This window comes from Mustela lutreola, chromosome 9 (assembly GCF_030435805.1).
Source record: "Mustela lutreola isolate mMusLut2 chromosome 9, mMusLut2.pri, whole genome shotgun sequence".
Classification (NCBI taxonomy): Eukaryota; Metazoa; Chordata; class Mammalia; order Carnivora; family Mustelidae; genus Mustela; species Mustela lutreola.
In genome coordinates this window covers 67,478,452-67,501,869 of record NC_081298.1, presented here as the reverse complement: position 1 = coordinate 67,501,869, position 23,418 = coordinate 67,478,452, and the positions used below count along the sequence as shown (strand labels likewise).

The 23,418-nt window shown below is 34.3% G+C and overlaps 1 protein-coding gene across 3 annotated transcripts in view; it reads right to left on the bottom strand.

Annotated features, from left to right (window-relative positions):
- SRBD1 (S1 RNA binding domain 1) overlaps window positions 1–23,418 on the bottom strand; it is a 197,806-nt gene that overhangs the window by 142,384 nt on the left and 32,004 nt on the right. For all 3 annotated transcript variants that reach the window (XM_059134567.1, XM_059134564.1, XM_059134566.1), the window contains exons 8-12: window positions 20,762–20,858; window positions 19,221–19,356; window positions 12,320–12,423; window positions 7,200–7,307; window positions 3,129–3,286 (exon numbers count right to left, since the gene is read on the bottom strand). In XM_059134567.1, coding sequence (XP_058990550.1) covers window positions 3,129–3,286; window positions 7,200–7,307; window positions 12,320–12,423; window positions 19,221–19,356; window positions 20,762–20,858 — 603 coding nt within the window. The remainder of the gene's footprint in view (window positions 1–3,128; window positions 3,287–7,199; window positions 7,308–12,319; window positions 12,424–19,220; window positions 19,357–20,761; window positions 20,859–23,418) is intronic.

Genomic DNA, 23,418 nt, shown 5'->3' with positions numbered 1-23,418 from the left:
ACCTGCATTTCTTTCCTTGCATAAGTCTTAAGCTGCATATTTATGACTTTAGTTTTTCTCTATATTGTATTTCAGTGAAAAATAAACTCAACATTTGAGGGTAACAACCTCAAGAACAGAAATAATGAGCTAAGTGACCAACTTAGGAAGCTATGAAAAGAACAAGAGAATAATCTCAAAGAGAGCAGAAAGAAGGAATTAATGAAGTTAAAAGCAGAAATTAACAAAACAGAAAAATATATATGTAATGAAGAGGACTGGTAAAGTTTAAAGTTAAAAATCACTTAAGAAAAACATACTTTTAACAATACCAATCAAGAAAAAGAAGTTATAGATAAATAAAAAAAGATAAAACTAAATCATATTAGAAATGAAAAGAGGATACAACTAGAGCTTTAGCACAGATTAAAAAGATATAAAGACAAAAAATAATAAAATTTAAAAGAAGATATAAAGGCTATTATGAATTATTTCATGTTAATTTAAATGTTGGAATGGATAAATTCTTGGAAATGTCTTACCAAATAGATTGAAGATACATACATATATATGTAGGAGTGCATACAGTATTTTTAAAAAGTCATCCTGTAAGTAATACAAATAATATCAGATCCAAATACGAACATGTATGGTATCTCAACAGATGCAGGAAAAGACACTGGCAAAATATGCTTCCCATTTACTGTAAAAATGTATAGCATAATAAAAAAAAGAGCAACTAGGACAGCAAAACCAATAACCCAAGGCTATCTATAGCAAAGTAGTCCACAAAACTCAAAAGATGATCAAGTGGGAACAATGCAACTACCAAGACCTACATGCACTGGCACTTTTGTGGGAGCAAGAAGAGACAAGCAATGAAGTATCTCATAGACTAGAAAATATTAAAAGGTATTTCCCTGTAGTGTGGGAAAGATCTCTGCATACTACAATTTATAAGTCAGTAGAAAGTCTGCCCATTCAGTTTTGGAAGGATTGGAAAACTTTGGTCTCTACAAATTCATGAAGCCCAGGCAGAATATCCTTTTCAAGACAAAAACCCCAATTGAGAAATTGTTGGAAATCATATCCCCCCTGAGTAAGATAAGGATAAAATGGTAAAAGGAGAAAGAAGTCCAGATAAAATGGAGAAAGCATCAGGAAAACAGATTCAAGAAAGTAGAAGGCTATCTCTTTATTCATAGAGATACTACAGTGCTTCCCCCCCAACACCAGTAATTTGGGGAAAAAAGAAGGGACAGCTCTAGAGATATACAGCTAGAAAATCTTTTCTGACCTGGTCTTCTACCCTAAAAGCTGGGGAAAATGAATTTTATGTAAACCTAAGCAACAGAAAAGGATGACGGTCAAATTCCATATAGAATGAATATTTTTTAAAACAGTAAGTTAAAAAAAAAAGACTAGTATATCCTTACAGAAAGATGTGTTCACAAAATGCAGAGAAAAATTGTAACTTAAAGAATGAGCTACCAAAAAAAAAAGAAAGAAAGAAAGAAAGAAAGAAAGAAAGAAAGTGAGAATAACATAAATCAGAATTAGAAAACCCCAAAAATAACATGTGAGAACTCAAAACGGAATTAGACATGAGGGTTATTTCAGGAGCACCTAGGTGGCTCAGTCAGTTAAGTATCTGCCTTCAGCCCAGGTCATGATCCCAGGGTCCTGGGATCGAGTCCCCTATCAGCCTCCCTGCTCTGTGGAAAGCCTGCTTCTCTCTCTTCCTCTGCCCCTACTCCAAGCTTGTGCTCTTTCTCATGCTCCCTCTCTCTTTCAAATAAATAAATCGTTTAAAAAAAAATCAAAGTTATTTCAGAAAGAAAAATTTAAACCAAAAGAAACTATGAACAAATAAATGTAACAGTATATATTATTGTATATAATATATATGTAATACATAATAACATATAGTAATAGTCCATAATATAATAATATAAAAATAATAAATAAGAGAACTTTAAGATAAAAATAAGGAAAATATAAAAGCTCAAAAAAATTGAAAATGATAAAGTTCATTAGAGAACTGAAATCCATTTTTTGTAGGTACCAAATGGAAATTTGAAAACTTGAAAACACCGTAATTTAAATAAGAAACTCAATGGATAACTTTAATTGCAGATCAGACATAGCAGAATAGAGGCTTAATTAATATAAAGACAAATAATATAAAATAGAACAAAAGAATGAAAAACAGAAAAAGAGGAAATTGAAAGGTCTAATATATATGTAATTGGAATTCCAGAAAGAAATACCAAGCTCTACAAATCCCAAGCAGAATTTATGTAAAAAACCCTCAGAAAACCAAACACACAACACACACACACACAAAACACACAACCACACACAGAGCTAAGCACATCATAAGAAAACCTCTGAAAATCAAAACAGAAAATCTTAGCAGCCTAAAAAGAAATCATTACCTTCAAAAGAGCAATAATAAGGTTTTTGTTTGAGTTCTCATTCTCAACAAAAAGTGTAATAGCCAGAGGGGGGAAAGAACACAAACAAAAAATGAAATGACACCTATAAGATACTGAAAATAACTGCCAGTCATGAATTCTATACCCAACAAAAATATCCTTCATAAATGAGGGCAAATCAGAAACATTTTAGGCAAAAACTAACACAATTTCTCAACAACTGACCCCATATTAAATGTAACAGGTTAGAGGGTCAAGCAGGAAAATAATCTCAAATGTAGACACAGAAATGCAGCAAGAATTGAAGGGCAATAGAAAGGGTAGATAGTAAATAAGGGGAAAAATGCTAGGCAAAACAAAAATGTCTAGTAGTTAAAATACACAGAGTTAAAATGCATCATATATAATACACTATAATAAATAGAAGTTGACGGGGAATAGTTTTTCAAGCTTGAGCCTAGTTAATCTTCAACATCTCCACTGTGACACAGGGAAAGGCATGGTATAACTGATAGTAACATGTTGAGATTTTTGATCAACAATTAAGACAAATATGAAATTTGATTTTGTAGTTCCCACACTACCGTGTGTGAGAAAACCATTTTCTGAGCCTCAAAAATTAACATTATTTCAAATCCTCACAATATGTATGATGTGAAACTTAGGACCAACCAAACAACTTTTCATTGAAGAGCTGAAAGATGTACTTACTGGTAGGAGAAATTATAGCCAATTTGCAACCATGTTTGTAACCAGGATCCACTCCCATCAAGGTGCGCCCTGGAACGGGGCTTGTTAAAAGCAGTTGACGAAGGTTCCGTCCAAACATCATTACTGATTCCTTCTCTGCATCTGATGTTAGTTTGGCTCTTTAGAAACCAAAAAATAAAAGGAAAAAGAGAAAGTATTCAGTTTTTTCATTCACCTCAAGTTTCTTCCTGCAAAGAACAGAATTCTTTCCATACACTTATTCCTCACAGGAGTAACTTTTATAACAAAATAAAGGAGAAAAGATCATATATAAAATTATACATGAAACCACAAACAATTCTGAAGCAAATCTCAGTGTGTCATTCCTTTTCTATCTGCCCTTTATATACGAAATCTATATGCATAAATATCTGTGTATGTGAGAGAAACAGAGTATATAAAGACCTGGACATCATATAATAAGTCAAGTTAAAGTTTATTAGCTGATTAAAAATATAAACACAAGATTAGTAATAAAGTATTGAATCCTAAGCAGTCTCTTCCATCAGTACTTAGCTTTACACTTTTACCTATACAAATCACAATGTCATCTTCTTACTCTGTTCAGTTCTCCACATTGAGCCCCCACCTTGTCATTGTCACAGAAATGTGACATGATCAAGGATATTAGTAATCAGTCCAGAACCATGCCTCATGCATACAATTTCCCAGGTTTTCTCCAGAGAAGTTATTAGAATTCTAATTTTAAAACTTTTTTTAGGATAAAAATATATGTCTATAAAGGAATTAAAGGCATTTAAAAACTAAATTGTAACACCATTCACTTTTTTTAAAGTATTTATATATTTAAGTAATCACTACACACAATGTGGTGCTCGAACTCAAGACTCAGAGATTAAGAGTCACACACTTTTCTGACTGAGCCAGTCAGATGCCCCTTAACACCATTCATCTTCTTAACAAAAGCTCTTAACATATTATCTCCTTAAATTCTTATGAATTTTATAAGAAGACATAAAAAGTATGTCTTCTCCCTTAGAAAAGGAAAAGACATTTACACCATGGTCACAAGAAAACTGACAGTACAAAAACCATTCAAAGCACATTTCGTATCAGTGCTGGGGTAGAATTATCTATATATCTGAAGGCACACACAGCTAACTATGTCTGCTTTTTGTGTCTGAGTCAGTTTCTTAAGGCTTTCTCTCATCTTTTCACTTCATTCTCTCACATTCAGCCAAACAACATGAAAAATATCATGATAGGTATTTCTGAATCTTCACTTTTAACTTTATTTATAAAGCGAATGTTTGCTGTCAGTCTTCTATAAAGTACCCTGATCAGTGTGAGATACAAAGCTGAAAGACAAGATCCCTGCTCTGAACATGACTGCAGAGTGGAAGGAACAGCAAAATAATCAGGTAAGTATAAACAATGGTTAAGTGCGATGCTAATGAGAACATATGGGAAGGGCATTAAACCATAAAACTCTAAAAGAGACGTCTACTCAGGTGAATCAAGAAGAGTAAGTAAGAGTTAAGCCAACAAAAGCAGGGAGAATAGAATGAAGGCATAGAGAAAATGTTGCAGGCAATGGAAGAACCATACATTAATGACTTGTGGCTCATTATAGAAAAAGCAAGTAATTTCATATGCTAAAGTAAAAAGAAATACCAAGACATAAGGCTGTAGAGCCAAAATGAAATCAGACCACAAAAGGCTATGCATGGTCTTCTAAAGAGCTTGGATTTAATTCTAAAGACAAAGAAGAGCCACTGGAGAATTTTAAGTAGAAGAGTATAAAATAATCAGACGGGAGTTTAAGGATGGCGATGTGAAAGGTGTAGTATGGCAAAACAAGACAGAAATCATCTGTGACGCTAGAACAGTAATCCAGAAAAGAAATTATCATACCCTGAATTAAAACAGTAACCACAGACATCAAAAAGTGGCAAAATTCAAGGTGTAATAAAGGATGGGAAAATAGGCAGCACTTGGTAGCTGACAACACAGAACTGATGAAAGAGGTAGGTGTGAAAAGCAACACAAGGATGAATCATCTTGTTACAGAAATAAGAAATCCAAAGTAGACTGCATAGTATATAGTCAATTGAATCAAATGTCTGCAAAATAATAGAGTCTGTATGGTTGTTTTAAGTACTCACACATGAATGGAGAAAAGTCTGGTTAACAGTCATTATCTTTAGGAAGTGAAATTTTGTGGATTTTTTTCCTTAGTGTTTTACTGATTCAATTTTTCTACATTAGGACAAATTTCTTTTTAATTAGAGAATTGAAGTAATTTTCTTTAAAGAAAAATCAATTGGGAGTTTTCTCCCTCAATTGCTGTTTAGGTATTTATAAGTATTTCTATCAAGAGACACATCTGTAGATAGTATCTGCAAACTGACTTACATACTAAAATAAGATATATTTTTTTAACTAAAGGCATTTTAGAAAAAGAGAAGAAAAGTGCTCTTGTTTGCTCACTGCTAAAAGAAGTCAAAGAAGGATTAAACATTAAACAATCCCACACCAAATCGCTTACATCAAATCACAATGAAGTCATTCCAGAGGCAGTGAAGCTCCTCAAGTCAAATGTATGCAAAACTGTAAAAAGCACCACTGGACATTATATGCTCCGCGAAAAACCAAGATAAAGAAAAACGAAAGGAAACAAAATTTTGAATAAGGTAACCTTCTCTTTTCCCTTATGAACAAAACCCCTTAGTTTTAAATTTTATGCCCCAGCACTCAAAAGCAAGAGATGTTACCCTGCGCAGACTTGAAACGAAATAGGATTTGAACAGAAACAATATTGTTAAGGGACAACTGAGCTATGAAGGATGAATCAAGAGAATGAATGACTTTGATAAAAAGAAGCCTGCCAAAGAAGCTTTGTGCCTTTTTTTTTTTTTTTATAGTACCTCCTGTTGTCAATACCTCCAAAGTCAGTGGCCAAGTCCAGTAAAAGAAAAATAGGCAAACATTCTAAAAGCTGCTATCGATTCTCATAGACTTGAAGAGATGGCTAGAAATCTAGAGTTTTCAAGTAACCCTTGCTAAAATCCGTATAAGAGAAAATGAAGAAAGTCTGGAACGCATAGAAAGGAATATATCAGCGAACGGCTAGTTTGAAGATTGACTACAAAGACAAAGGCTAGAGATAAGCAGGAAAGCGGGTTTTTGCCTCCTCAAACTTCTTTCCATCTCTTACCCTACAAAAACCCACAAGCTGCCCCTCAGCTCTTTTGCAGTTCTTCTTTGTAACTCTTAAGCCTTCCAATAGTCCATTTAGATGGTCACTTTTTTTTTTAAGATTTTATTTATTTATTTGACAGACAGAGATCATAAGTAGGCAGAGAGGCAGGCAGAGAGAGAGGAGGAAGCAGGCTCCCTGCGGAGCAGAGAGCCCAATGCGGGGCTCGATCCCAGGACCCTGAGATCATGACTTGGGCAGAAGGCAGAGGCTTTAACCCACTGAGCCACCCAGGCACCCCTAGATGGTCACTTTAATCATCTCCTCTAATACGTGCTCATCGCTGCTGACAGTTATCCACCTACATAACTCCCACTTAGAATTAGAAACATATATTAGCTCTCTCTCTTCCTAGGAATAAATTCATAGTAATAAATTTATCATGTGACCCACTGAGCACATGATGAATTTCTCATGCTGTTTTGGTTCTCTTACCTCCAAAAACTGCTTCCAACTAAATTCTCCATTAACTTCTTAGTTTATTATCCCAAGCTAAACCTCTCATCAATAAAACCATTCGTTTGTCCTGGCTGTCAAACTGCAAAACTGGTACTATAGGACTGGAAGGGGTACACATTAACTGGTCAAGATTTGAAAAGTACATTGTAATTAAGACCTCTGTTTTGTGGTTTATGCATATGAATGCCTCTACAGACTGAACTCTAAGCTTAACTATATAATTGCTTTGTGATCCTGACTCAGTTCTTTGGATGGGTTAGTGGGTCAATGAATATTTACATCAGGCTTTAATGGGTCTATTACCATAAATAATAATAAACAGTGCATAAAATTAACTACTACAAGATACGTACCTGAACTCTCTACAGAGAAGAGGATAAATAAGGCGTTTGAAAGAATCATCGAGTGAATTGTGTAAGATCTTCATTAACTCTGGCCTTGCAAAGCCACGTGGTCTCCACCTGCAAAAAAGAAAAGCCTACACTAAAACCCATGTAGTAATAATAAGAGCATGAAAGGACTCCTGGAAGAGGGGAGAGGAAGTGGAACAGAAAAGGGGGAAAAACTTTATTGAAGCCAAAGTAACGTAATCTGTGAGGAAAGACTATAATGTCTGGAAATTATTACTATGACATCTGGAGTTCTTATTTTATTTTATTTATTTTTTTTTTAAAGATTTTATTTATTTATTTGACAGAGAGAAATCACAAGTAGATGGAGAGGCAGGCAGAGAGAGAGAGGGAAGCAGGCTCCCTGCCGAGCAGAGAGCCCGATGCGGGCCTCGATCCCAGGACCCTGAGATCATGACCTAAGCCGAAGGCAGCGGCTTAACCCACTGAGCCACCCAGGCGCCCTGGAGTTCTTATTTTAAAAACCTGGTAACCATAGTCACATAGAAAACATAAGGGAGGAAAAACCTTTCTTCTTCTGGGAAAAGTCTCCAGACCATTATTATTAAGGGTGAAAATCTTAAGACGTAAGAAAGTCACCAGAAAACAACAAACGCACTGCTATTAACTAAATTATACCCCCTAAAATTAGTATGTTGAAGCCCCAACCCCCAATGACATTATATTTGGAGATGGGGCCTTTGGGAGATAATTAGGATTAGAGGTATCCTGACAGGGCCATCATGATGGGATTAGTGCCCTTAGAAGAAAATATCAGAGACCCCACCCTCTCTCTATACCCCTCTCTGCCAGCCGGGTGAGGACACAATGAGAAGGCAGCAGTCCACACACCAAGAAAAGGGTTCTCACCAGGAACCGAATCAGCATGTATCTTGACCTTGGACTTTACGACCTCCAGAACTAGGAGTTAATAAATTTCTGTTGTTTAAGCTGCTCAGTCTATGGTATTTTGTTATGACAGCAAAGCTAAGAAAACATGTAACCTTCTTTGCCTATTCCTTGATCTCTTCCTGAATTAAAGCAAACTGAATAAAGGAGGAACTCTATTTTAACCCTTGCCTCTTGCCATTCCTTAGCGAACTCATTCTACTTCTCAGGCTGCATTGCTCTGTAACGCAGTGTATCAGAATGCATGCCGATGAATATAAATGTCGGAGAACTGAATGGTAGTGGGCACTGGATAAAGAACAGTAAGAAAAACACAAGCTAAAAAGGACAAATTTAGCCCAAGCCCTTCCATGTTTCCATCCATCTATAGCATCTCTGCCCTTGCCCTTCAACGACCCTTGATAAACCATTAATAAAATATCTATTTTATAAATCACAATAAAATAAACCATTAATATACCCTTGGGACACTGTCATCTCTCTTACTTATTTTGGGTAGGAAATAAACTAAGTTTCAGTGGACAAACACTTAAGCAACATATCATAGTAACAACTAATTGAATCCTTGCCACAGAAGGATGTTGTTTAAGCTGCTCAGTCTATGGTTATTATCTGAGTAGAACAGTTTTTTAAATTTGTTTGAAAGTGCTTTCAGGACATACATCCTTCCACTCAAATCCCTGTTACTCCCTACTGTCACCTTCTCCCGAAAGCACGATGGTAAGGAAGGAGGAGATGATTCAGACATCCATTATTAACATTACAATTAATACCACTGTTGTTACTGTTATTGCTGTTATTATTATTAATTTGGAGAGCCCAATGTCATGAAAGACGTCCCAGAAGAAACACGTGAGATGGGTTTTAAAAAATGAATTGTGCTTTACCAAATAAGACCCAGAAAAAAAAGCATACTGGTAAGAAACCACAGCACATGGAAAAACATACAGGCATGAAAGAAAATAATGAGTCCTTTCAAGTAGATCAGTAGTTAGTAATTAGTAATCTACTTTCAAGTAGATTAGTACTGCTAGAGTATAACTGTCAGGATCAGGTGGGAGGAAGATGGGGCTAGAAAATATGGCAGTGGCCAGATCATTAAAGGTCTTATAGAGCATGGTATGGAGCTTGGCAAGTCAGGAGAGAACACAGTCCTGGGTCATGGGACAATATGCCTGAAAGATAATCCTTAGAGGCCAGAAATTTTACTTTATTTATTTATTTGACAGAGATCACAAGTAGGCAGAGAGGCAGGCGGGGGGAGCGGGGGGGGGGGGGGAGCAGGCTCTCTGCTGAGTAGAGAGCCTGATGTAGAGTTCAATCCCAGGAACTCAGCCAAAGGCAGAGGCTTAACCCACTGAGCCACCCAGGCGCCCCTGGAGTGATTTTTTAAATGTATGTATTGGATATTGGCTGGGGGTCATGCCCTTGAAGACCAAACTTAGGTTCCCCCATTGCTAGTAGGAGAAACACAGAAATCCTTAATATTGTTTGCCCAATCGTCTGGAAGCTTCAATAATTTTTCACAAACCTAGCTCCTGCCCCCATATCTACTCTGGGTTCCTTCCAAATAATTCCCTATATTGCAGCCAGAGTGATCTTAAAATACAAACTGATCATGAACAATCCTCTGTTTAAACCCTTTACTGGCTTTTCATTACTCTTAAGAATAAAATCCTTGCCCTGTCTAGAAAATTAAGTATGATCTGATCCATGCCTACAAGTCAATCCTCATTTCTTGTTGCTTCCTGTTCGTCTCCTTCTGTCTCTGACCTACACATGCACAAAACCCAGACTACATTAGGGCTCCCTGTTACAAACTCATGAAACACTGCACTTTCTCCTTATAATACTCCTTAACTATTTGCTCAGGGTCTTCTCCATTAAACTACATTGTCACCAAGGACAAGCAACATATTTGTCTGATTTATAGGTGAATCTCCAGCATCTAGCATAAACCTGAATAAATGAATACATGAGAAAGGCGGAAGGTGGAAGAAGTAGGGACAAAGAGAGTAAAACAAAAAAGAGGAGGAGGAAGAAGAAAAGATTTGAGTGAGTATCTCTAGTCATTCAAATGTGTTTAAAAAATGAAAACAATTCCTTGAGAATGGTTCTTTGGTTCCCAGCTGGCTCTTGTTGTGTTCTTTAGTTCCCATAGAAGAGTTTCTTCAATTATCTATACATGGAGAGAAACTTCTAGAATCTAACTGAAACTTATATCACTATACCATAGTAATGTATAGCATTATAGCATAAGTCACATAATATTAACGATTCAATTGGAGGAGAACTGAATGAAATAAAATATAGATGAAAAACCATTTAAATCTCTCCAAGGAAATCATTCCTTAACATTTATTTAGTGTGAAGGTAACAGTTAAAAGCCTAAATAATAAGTCCCTTAACTACAGATTCTGATACTGTGTATTACGAACATTCATAGGAAAATAAGATAGAAGTTGTCTCCAATTTACTGTGATCTATTTACAAAAGTCATTTCTAAAAAAGAGTTTTATTCAGCAATCCCACTACTTTGTAGTAACAAGATACCACTGAAGGCTACACAATTAAATGGAATATCATTTAATTCTCTTAAATCTGTGAAAAGGTATTACTCATCACTTTGACAATAAGGAAACTGAAAGAAATTAAGTAATGTGCTCATAGTCACAAGAATAAGAAGTCATATAACTGGAATTCAAACTTAGATATATTCATTTCTGGGATTTTGTTCTTTTTATGAAACTCTTGGAACTTCATCATATTTTAAATTAAAATTATCTAATTTCTTTATACAATTGTTTAAATCTAAATTTCTTTTAGGTATTTATTTCCTTTTTATTTTTAATGAAATTTGTTTGTTTACACAAGAAATAAGCTTTCATTTAAAGAAAACTCTACAGGGGGCTATACAACAGAAAATTAAAATCTCACACAAGAGCTATGAAATAGATCATCTGTATTTTTTCAAAAATTTTCTTACACATACATATAGACCTATTTTTTGCCATTAACGAGACCATTCTATAAATACTAATTATAAACTGTCTTTTAACTTAATAAGACATATTTATATCTCAATTTTAGCTCTATCTCAACTTTCTTAAGATGGTTGCATAGAATTCCACTGAATGGATATAAAATAATTGGTTTCTATGGCTTATACAATTTATGTACTGACTAATATTGACATAGTTGTTTCACTTGATGGGTCCTTGGTTAGCATTATTTGGTCATTAAACAAGATGATCTTTTATGGAATTGGGTTTTGGCAAACTGATTTCCAATCAATTGATGAAAGAATGATATTGGACAAGAGAGCTAACTTCCAAAAAATATAGCACTTATTCCTCCCAAAGAAAAATTCATCTACCTCTTCAGAGAGCTTTCCCAGCAATCTCCCTAAATTAATGTTAAACAGAACTAACTTGTGAGAGGCATACCCCAAATCTACACATCCTAACTTCTAGGCAAGCTTTTTTACCTTTGCATCAATTTTCTCATTGGTTAAATGGCAGCTACAAATCTGCTCTACTCACTGAACAGATTATTATAAGGATCAAATACACTCTGAAAAGTTAAAACTAAAAGTTAGGAGTTCTATACAAATCTGTAGTGCTATTTTAAAATGTTCCCTTAGCAAATGAAAAGGATAATAAAGAGTTATATGTTTGGACAATTCTCTGAAATATCCAATAAACTTAATGTTTGTTTCAATCATCCTTAATGTGCAAAACTTTTTAAGTAAATTGCACCTATGTTTAGAGACTTATATTGTCATATCTAATAAATCATATTCTTGTTTCAATTATCCTTAATGATCAAAAGATTACAGATATACCATATGCACTATGTTTTTGTTAATTTAGCTTTTCATAAGAGAAAACAATCTGTATAAGGTTTGAATGGTACAAAAAAGTATTAATGTAAAAGTCCCTTTCCCGAGAGATAACCACTATTAATAATTTATTTTAATATATAATATATCCTGTTTCCTACTTAAACATACACAACATTTCTACTTTTTTAATGTAAAAAGGACACATATCCATTGTCTGTCAGCATCTATTTGTTTAACAGAATGGACAATTTCCCGTATCAGTACATACAGATCTCAGTGTAGTATGTTAGAAATGGAAAACAGAAAATTCTGTAAACCTCTATAAACAGACCTGTTTTGGATGCACCACCTGCAGAATTCATTCTTTATTCCATCAGAAATGTTGACTTTGACAGTCAATATCTTCAAATTTTCTCCACGGTTAATTGCCAGAATCTGAATGCACACATATATAGCAAAGACTGATTATCTACTAAATAGGTAAATGATCAATTTAACCAGTCAACATTGGTGAAATAAACAGAGTGGTTATCCAGCCTACAGCTGTATCAATTTTTTATTAATTTATTTACCAAACATGTATTTAAAAATAATCATTTCTTTAAACTTTTTTCAAAAAGTCTTTTTTTTAAATAAAATACAGGTACAAAGCCTATGACATTCACAGGAAGAGACTTTGGTGATCTAAAAATCTTTTCAGATTTGATTAATCAAAAATTTTTGATCACCCAGAGTTACAAAATTTTCTTTCTATATTTGTGAGAATATATTGCTAAGATAAGGATGCATGCAAATTCCCAAGTGGAATAATAACTACTAATTGTTGTCATTAAGCATTTACTAATTGTGAGGTCTATCTCAGCCCTTTAAATACTTATCTCATTTAACTTTCAAAGTTAACAGGGGGATATATATTATCTTCACTTTACATATTAATTTTTTTTAACTAATTTATCCCAAATAACAAAGATAACAAGTGAAATAAAAATTTAAAATCAGATCAGGTTGTCTGTCTCTTAAGCAAATGTCTTAAGATACACTAAAAGCATTCCTTTAAAGAAGCGTACATAAACCCAAAGCAAGTAGAATAAAGGAAATAATAAAGGACATAGGAAAAATTAAGAATAGAAAAACAACAAAATAATGCTAGCAAAACCAAAAATTTTCTTTGAAAATATCACAAAATTGAAAAGCCTTTCACTAAACCAAGAAAAAAGGAGGGAGCTTTCCAATTACCAAAATCAAAAATATAAGGGGCCATTACTATGGAAGTTATAGAAATAAAAAGGATCATAAGAATACTACGAATAACATGTTAAATTATATCACTTAAATAAAATGGAAAAGTTCTTAAAAAGACAGTCTGCCAAAACAGAATAAAACAGAAACAGAAAATCTGAAAAGATCTACAATAAGTAAAGAAGACTAAATTAGTAATTTAAAATTTTCCCACAAGAAAATGTCCAAGCCCAGATGTCTTCACCACAAAATTCTAGCAACCATTTAAAAAATTAACATCAATTATTCCAAAATATATCAACTCTTCCAAACTCTTCTAAAATATACCATAGAAGAAAAAGGTTCTCAACTCCATTTACCCTGATACCCAAACCAGACAAGAACATTGCAAAAATGAGAACCATTCTCTCTTATGAATACAAATATCAAAATCCTCAATAAAAAAAGTAAACCAAATCCATAAATATATAAAAGGGATTACACACTAGGACTAAGAAGGACTTATTCCAGGAATAAAAGGTTGGTCTAACACCCCAAAATCAATTAACATGATATATCATACCAATAATATAAAAAAGGAAAGCCATACAATCTTCTTACACAATAGATGCAGAAAGAATATTTGACAAAATTTCAGGTTTGTTCACAACAGAAACACTCAACAAACTAGAAATAGAAAACAACTTCTTCAATGTGATAAAGATCACATATAAAAACCCCACAGATAGTATCATTATTTAATGGTGAAAGACCGAATACTTTCCCTCTAAAATAACAAGGGTCTCCTCTTGCCACTTCTATTCAACATCATACTGGAGGTGATAGCCTGGGCAATTAGACAAGAAAAAGAAATAGAAAACATCTAGATTGAAAAGAAAGAAAACTATCCCAATTTGCATATAATATGACCTTATATATGGAGAACCCTAAGGAATTCACTATAGAACTATTAGAACTAATAAAGAATTTGGCAGGATTGCAGGATAATCAATTTCTATACACTAGAAATAAGCATTCTAAAAAAACGAAAAAACAAAAATAACCTCATTTACCATAGCACCAAAAGGAGTAACATACTCAGGAGTAAATGTAACAAAGGAAGTGGGAAACACTCTGAAAACTACAAAACACCACTAAAAGAAATTGAAAGAATGGAAAAATATCCAAAGTTTAGCAATATCTTAAATATTGCTAAAATAGAAATACTACCACAAATAATTTACAGATTCAAAGCTCTTCTACCAAATCTCAGCTAGTTTCTTTGCAGAAATTGACAAATTCTAAGAGTCATATAGAAATTCAAGGGACCCAGATTCAATCTTGAAAAAGAAGAAAAAAGTTGAAGAACTCCTACCTTCTGATTTCAAAACTTATTACAAAGCTATAGTAATCACTACTGTGTGCCACTAGCATAAGGACAGCCACATAGATCAGCAGAATAAAATTAAGAGTTCAGAAATAAATCCATACACCTACAATCAATTGATTTTCAACAAGGATGCCAAGACAATTCATTGGGAAAAACAGTCTTTTCAATAAGCGATGCTGGGATGACTGGATAGCTATGTTCAAAAGAATAAAGCTGGACTCCTCTACATCCTCATACACAAAAATTATTCAAAACTGGTCATAGACCTTAACATAAGACATAAAGCTATTAAACTGTTAGGAAAAAATATAAGAGAAATTCTTCATGACTATGAGTTAGGTAAGACCTTACATGTAGCACTACATGCACAATCAACAAAAGAAAAAATAAATAGATTAGACTTCAATAAAATTACACATCAAAGGACACCATTAAGAAAGTAAAAAAAGAATATATAGCATGGGAGAAAAGCTTTGCAAATCATTTATCACATAAAAGAATTAGATCTAGAACAGATAAGTAACTCTTACAACTAATAAGAGCAAAGGCCATGTCACCTCCACACAAGTAGGAACGAATATATAGTAAATGTCCAAGAAAAATTTTGTGATAATTGATGACTCTTCATGTTTTACCTTAAACCAAACAAACAAATACCTTTTCACGTCTGTATATCACTGTTTAAGTTAAAAAATTAATAGTTGTAATGATGGAAAATATCACATGAAAGGTAATGCACTCTAATTTTTTTCATTATCTTTTCTTTAAACAGTAAAATACAGATGGAAGGAAAAATTAATTTTAAAAATGTCATACTGAGGACTTCCACGCTTGGAGAACACTGGCAATCTCTTGATTTCAAATCTCCCCCTCATCTTCCTATGAAACCTTAATAAAGAAAATAAAACAACATGGACCCACATCTTTGGTATTTCTAGAGAAAAGAACTGGATTGCCATCTGATTTCTCTTAAGAACATATAAAGCAAGGCAACAACAGACCAACATATTTAAGAAAGTTAAAGAAAGAAAGTAAAAACAAAAAATATTATACTGATCTAAGGGGTTCATGCATCAAACCATTGGAAACAACTGTGAATGTGTTAAAACTCAGAGAATACTGTACACATACATCCTCCTTGAGAAATACAGAAGAGCAGGGGTCAGTAAACTATGGTCCATGGGCCAAATCCAGTCAAACCTCTGCTTGCATAAATAGAATTTAATTAAAATCTATGCGCCCTTGTTTCTGTATTATCTATGACTACTATCAGCTGCAATGGCAGTTATGTAACTGCAGCAAAAGCTAGCTGTCTCAGAAAATTTAGAATTTATTCTCTGGTCCTCTACAGCAAAGCTTGGCCAACTCCCTACTGAACTGAATAATAAGCTTCATCACAACAAGACTGGAAAGTTCTGGCAAAAGGATTAAAAGCAAGCATTTCATGTAACTGTAGGGCTAAGATTAAAATAAGGGAGGAAGCGATTTCCATTAAGAAAATACAGGTTGCAATCCGGATACCAAAGTAAACCTAAACCTAAAAACCATGAAACAAGATAAAGAAAGGCAGTTTATGCTAAAGTCACATTCTGGTCTTGGAATAGAGCAAGGACTGTTAGCACACTTTAAAGATGCTGTTAGGTATGACATCACCAACATGATAAAGAAGGGAACTCCAAAAGTCTATCCCTCTACAACAGTTAGCAAACTGACCCAAACTGTCAAAATCAACCTTTTCAGAACTCTGGGACCTAATAAAAAGCTTACAACCACCAGAGGAACTTTTAAAGAAAATTAATTTACCCATTTGCCATCCTCTACTCTGCAGATGAGCAGTGGCTCATACATTCCTAGCACAGGTTGCTAGTGCCAAAGGGAGCAACATGGACTTTATTCTCAAAAATTTGTGATTGTGTATTCTTTTTTTTTTTTTTTTAATAAACATATATTTTTATCCCCAGGGGTACAGGTCTGTGAATCGCCACATTTACACACTTCACAGCACTCACCAAAGCAGTGATCGTGTGTTCTGATCTATCTCATGTTTCCCTGAAGGATGGACTCAAGGGCTTGCCTTTGTTTTGCCTGTCTCAGAGTTTCCCCAGGATAGAAGCCATTCCCTTCAGTGGCATTTTTCAAAACTATTTAAAGGCAAATAAATTAGTCACAGTGTTGAGGGGTAAGGGACAACAGCAGGTTGTTACAAGGATTACAGTCAAACAGACCAAAAAACCTGGATGATAAAAAAGCTTAAATATTAGATACTTGAGGGGAAAGGGGTTTTTTAAAGTTCCTCCACAAATCAGAGAATCTTGGGAGTCTGTATGCATGCTTGGGTCTAGACACATGTTCTGAAAAGACCTTAAGCTTTCACCTTTGACTAACCTTTGGGCATCATGCAAACAGGAAGTGAGGGTTAAGGGCAAAGCTGTAAACAGCCTTGCTATACTAATGTTGAAGGATTACCCCCTACAGTCAATCTGCAAGAACTAGGAGGAATTTTTTTTGTTTTGTTTTGCCTATCTAGGCATTATGAAAATCTCTGTCAAATAACTAGTGGTCCACTAAGCTAATGGAAGAGATTTCAGTGATCACACAACAAAGAATGAAGACATTTCAAAAATAGTTTACAAGGCACTAAACAAACAACAAAATGCCCAACAGCAGCAACAACAAATACTGAGGGGGAGGATCTGATTTCAGTGTTGCCAACTTATAATATTCAAAATGTCAAGTTTTTAATATAAAATTACAAGACATGCAAAGAAACAAGAAAGTATGACGCATTTACAGGAAAAAAGAAACTAACAGAAACTATCCCTGAAGAAACTCGGGCACTGGTCTTACCAGACCACTTTATTTTATTTTTAAAGATTTTATTTATTTGATACAGAGAGAGAGATCACAAGTAGGCAGAGTGGCAGGCAGAGAAAGAGGGAGAAGCAGGCTTGCTGCTGAGCAGAGAGCCTGATGTAGGGCTCAATCCCAGGACCCTGAGATCATGATCTGAGCTGAAGGCAGAGGATTAACCCACTGAGTCATCCAGGCGCCCCTACCAGACCACTTTAAATCAACTATCTTATATATGCTCAGAGTTCAAGAAAATCACAGACAGAGACTTAAAAAAAATCAGGGGACCGTGGTCTCAACAAACAGAATATCAATAAAGAGCTGAGAATTACAAAAAGAAACAAATAGAAATTTTGAGCTGAGAACTACAATGACTAAAATGAAGAATTTACTGAAAGGTTCAGTAGTTCATTTGAGCAAGGAGAAGAAAGAATCAGCAAACCTGAAGATAGGTCAATTGAGATTATACAGTCTGAGAAGAAAAAGAAAAAAGAAAGAAAGAAAGAATGAACGAATGAACGAGCGAGCTCAAGAAACCTGTGGGACATTATCAAGTATACCAACATATGTATAACAGGAGACCCAGGACAGAAGAAAGAGGCAGAAGGAATATTTGAAGAAATAATGATCCAAATTTCTCAGTTTTGATAAAAAACAACCAACCAACACATTCAAGAATCAGAATGAACCCCAAGAAGGATTAAATTCAGAGAGATCTACAGTGAGACACATTATAATCAAAATGTCAAAACCTAAAGCCAGAGAATCTGGAAAGAAGTAAGAGAAGTAATTCATCATGTGTTAGGAACTTGGTAAGTTAAATAGCTGATACTTCATCAAAACCATGGAGGCCAGAAGACAGTGGGATGATAAAATCAAAGAGCTGAAAGAATAAACTGTCAACCTAGAATTCTATACCCAGAAAAAGTTCTGGGGATTGGTTGCACAACAATGTAAATATACTTAACATTACTGAACTATGTACTTAAAAATGGTTAGGACGGTAAAGTTATAAGTTAAATACATTAGCATTTTACCACAATTAAAAATAAATTCAAAAAAACAAATTTTAAGACCTTACAAATAAACACTGAGGGAGTTTGTCATTAGTAGACCAGCCCTACATGAAATGTTGCAGGAAGTCCTTCAGGTAGAAATGAAAGGACAGTAGACAGTAACTCAAAAGCATACAAAGAAATAAAGAACACTGGTAAAAATAAGTAAATGTAAAGCCAGTATTATTTTATTTTCAGTTTGTAAATCATCTTTTTCCCCCATATAACATAAAAGCCACTTTCCACATTGTAGATATAACAATAAGGAAAACAATTAGCAAACTGAAAAATGATATTAAGAGACAGAAATATAATAACTATAATTTACACAACCAAGTGAGATTTCACACTTTATTCTAAATCAGATTATCTCTAATTTGTATGTCATACGGAAAAGATCCAGTATTGAGTTCAAAGCCAAGCACAGTGAGAAGCAAAGTCTACTATGAAAGATCACCAGCCAAAATGTCAAGATATCTGAAGTGGTATATTGTCAACTCTGCTAATAATACTCAGTTTTACTAACTTTTCTGGGCCTTGAGTTCTGCAATTGCGAAATGGGAAAAATGGGACATTATACGAATTTATATGAAAAAAAAAGAAAATGGTTGCCTTACAATTTTTCAATTCCTTACTTTACTACAAGTAAAGTAATAGGGAAATCCAAAGTATCATCATTATTATTACTATCAGCATGGATAAGCAGTTTCTTTATTTACCTGATGATGCTGGATGTTTCTTATGTTGCATGAAAAATTCTGGTACAGCTGAAACTTATCAACATCCTTCTCATTTACTTTTTTTGAGGACACCTTTGCCAGAGATGATTGGATACAAATATACCTATTTTGGCACCTGTCCAGATAAACAAATATTCAAATATTAATAATATTATTATGTTATTGATAATATTATTAATATTAATTATTAATTATTAATATGTGCGTTAGTAAAGAAACACATTATATGGAAATAATGTTAGCAAAAAATTTCTGCTATTACCAAATGAGTTATTAATATGTGCGTTAGTAAAGAAACACATTATATGGAAATAATGTTAGCAAAAAATTTCTGCTATTACCAAATGAGATTTTTGTTTTTAATGATGCCCAAGTATAAAAACGTACTGACCAATGAAAAGAGGACTCTGCTAGCACAGGTCCTCCATATCTCTCTCTCTATATATATATCAACCCAATCCTCCTATGCAAGGCCTAAATCAGTTCATCTGCAGTCATGTAAGAGACCAAAACTACAAATACCAGATCAATAATTCTGTTCTAGAGATCAACCTTTTCTAACCACTGAATTAGGCAGTCAGAGCCAAGTATAAGCTAAAAAGAAGGGAAACGAGGATATGGCAGAACAGCTTCCAGGGATGGTGTATAAAACTGAAACAAAGTTTGGGAGAATAATTACTTATAAACACATTTAAACCTAGGCGATTCTCTTCCTTTCACTCATTCCTACTAGGAATTACTATTACTGAGGAAATAGGAAACTTCTCTCCCTGTATTAACAAAAACCCTGAAAAGCCACTGCAGTCAACTGATTCATCTCTACCTTTCCTCTCTGCACACCTCAGAGATGTGGAGAAATAAGAGCAAACTGCTGGCAAAGCCCTGTCTTCTCTGCTGATACACAGCTGAAAAACATATTAAAATGGGTTTTAAGATAATATCTTTTTTTAATGAGGCATAAAATCCAAAAGCCCAAGTAGGGCCTAGGTCATGAGGTTTTAATCTCTTATAAATGGACCATGATACCATGGATAAGCAGCTCTCTCCATCAGCTGAAATTCATTTTGAGGTCAGCACTTTTATCTATACCTGATATTAAACATTCTCAAGTTAACTCAATCACTTATAAATACCAGAAATGAGATATTATAATACATGTAAAGTACATACATCACAGTATGTCTAAGAAGCCTGCCACCCAGTCTAAATGGATATGACTCTCTAGCATACATCGTATAGTGCAATGGTTTTTCAACTGTTCCTCAGAGCCCTCCACTGAGGTGTGTCAGCATAAGGCGGATGAGCAGGCAGAGTTCCAGGCTCCCTGCCTAGAATTCAATTAAAGCAACTTTACTTTTATCTGTTTTACATATTAGGGTTCTGTTGCTTGAACAAAGAGTTCTGCTACCAAAAAAGGAGTCTAAAAATAAAGATTTTAATGAACACTAGTGTTAGCACTAACCATATGACCCTTAACAGCATGAGTTCACAAAGCAGAAAACTCTCTAAGAGTTACTCACAATTTTCGAATGAAGTCAAGCGTGTCTTTGTCTTTAGCAATCATGTCTGCTAAAATATGCTGCACTCCTGTTTCAATATCCTGGAGTGCTGAAAGTCCTTGAGGAGAAGGGTAAGGAGGAAAACAAAGAAAGAACTACAGATTGGTTTTTTAAGTCAATAATTAAATCATAATAAATTTATTTCAGTGGAAATAAACCCTTAAATTGAAAACCTTAAGACAGAGAAGTATCATAGCAGTGACCAGCTTACCTCTGCAAAAACATAACAAGTCTCCAAAGCAGTAACACAGGACCTTTCATACCATATAAACTAGTGGCAAAAAAATGCAGCTCTGGAGCCAGCCGCCAGGTCAAATCCTAGTTTCATCAGTTACCAAATGTGTAACTTTGGACAAATTACTTGACCTCTCTGTGCCTCAGTTTCCTATAAAAATGGAATAACAGCACCTGCTTCATGAAGTGTTTATGAAGAATAAGTGTGCTATGGGAAATATGTATTAACAGAGTCATAACCTAAGGTATACTATTTCATAACAGTTACAAAAACTACTCTTTACAAGTAATTTTGTTGATATTCTTATTTTGACTTATGAGGCATTTATTCACATTTTTAATGACCCATTTGAATTTCTCAAATCTCATGAGCACCAAACAAGAGCCATTATGTCATTCATCTTCATAGTTGAATTGTCTACCAATGGCGCATTAAGTTCTTTCCAAGTGCTTCTGGTTTGCTAATTTATAGCAGTGACTCTTGAACATTATGTCCCCTGTGATGTCAACTTATATATACACTGAAGATCATTTGCATTGCTTTTTTCCCACTTCTTCTTAGTTGTTCTATATCCGTTAAAGCTTTTCTTCTCATATTAACGTTTGAAATACACAAGCACTAACTCAATATGTTTTTCTGAAAGCATAGTTTTAATGAGTAATAAATATAAAAGACAAAGGGAGTAAGAAGACAGACATATGGAGTCATTAATAAAGTGGTATGCCTTGTTGGATTTTGTTATAACTAATCCTAACTATTAAAATAACTACAATTATTTTAAAGAAACTTAACCATTAAAATTACTACAAATTCTGTTTACATTTTAAGAGAGTTTCCCTATAGGGGGATTTTCAGGAGTGAATTACCTTTGAGAGATAGAAGATTGTATATGTAAAGGACCTAGAACAGCTGTGACATATAGTAAGCAGTCAATAAATGTCTATTCTTGGGTAAGTTTCTCCTTGTATCAGGCTTCATCTCAGAAAACCAGTCACTATGCACTAATTCCTGGAGTTCCAAAGCACCTTACAGCATCATTACACAAAATTTAATAAAAACACCAGGAAATAAGTCAGAAGTAAAGATGGAATGTATCTCCAATGAGAATCATTAATGATAAAGAACAGAAAAAAGAAGTTATATATTTTATTATTATAATAAGAGACCTTTAAAAAGCCCCCATCATTTTTGGCAAATACAATTTGAAAATTTTTTATAATTAATAAACCTTATCTAATTAAAATTACGGGGCGCCTGGGTGGCTCAGTGAGTTAAAGCCTCTGCCTTCAGCTCAGGTCATGATCCCGGGGTTCTGGGATCAAGCCCCGCTTCGGGCTCTCTGCTCGGCAGGGAGCCTGCTTCCTCCTCTCTCTCTGCGTGCCTCTCTGCCTACTTGTCTATCAAATAAACTAAAACAAAACAAAACAAAAACTTTTAATTAAAATTACATTAGAGCAACATTGCTAGAGCAACATTTTGTATATTTGGGGATTTTTGTTTTGCAGAGCATTCCAGATCATTCTGATACCCACTAAAGTTCAAAACAAAACAAAAAACCACTTCTGGGGAGGTACCTTGAGCTACCTCTAGAGCAGGGGTTCCTAATGGGAGGTAGAAATGATCAGAGTCACTTGGGTAACTCATCCAAATTATATTACCTCCCTCTCAGTCCCAACTAGGAAGAGAAAGGACTGGGAAGAATCTTGTATGTTTGAATAAGCATCTTTTTCCATCACACAGAATTGATGATTGGGGCTTAAGATAGCCGAAAATAATAAGAGTTCAAAAAGTTTAGAACCTCAATGAAATCAGGAGAAAATAAGGATCAAAGAAACAGAAAATCATATCTCCTTTGTTGTAGTAAAAACTTCCCAGCCAGTTTCTTCAAAGCTCCACAACTGTAATAAAAATTGAAGGGCAAACACTTCTTTTCCCTTTAATTGCAGTAAGGATACCTCTTATTCCACACAACAGAGCAATCAGCTACTCCTCCTTCTAAACAACACGGAGATATTCTGAAAATTCTAGGATATAGTCCATTTGTGACATGTGTATCTTTTTGATTCAAACCAAGTTCTTATTGGCCTGTGGCAAGTAAGAAGTGTCCTCCACTTTACAGTGAAAGAGCTGGTTTCTTAAACATTTCTTTGAGATATGACAGGAATGATATAAAGTATTTCTTTAGAAAACTAAGAGAATTGAGGATGATCATGAGTATGTGTATAGCCCAAGCAATGAAGGGACAGAGAAAAGAAAAAACAATCCAAACAAACTTAAAAACCAGTATCTAACTTGTTTGGAATTAATTGTAATTCTTCGACATTTATGATCAGAGTAAAAGGAGGAGGGAATAAAGTAAACAGAAAGTTCAATATATGTGCTA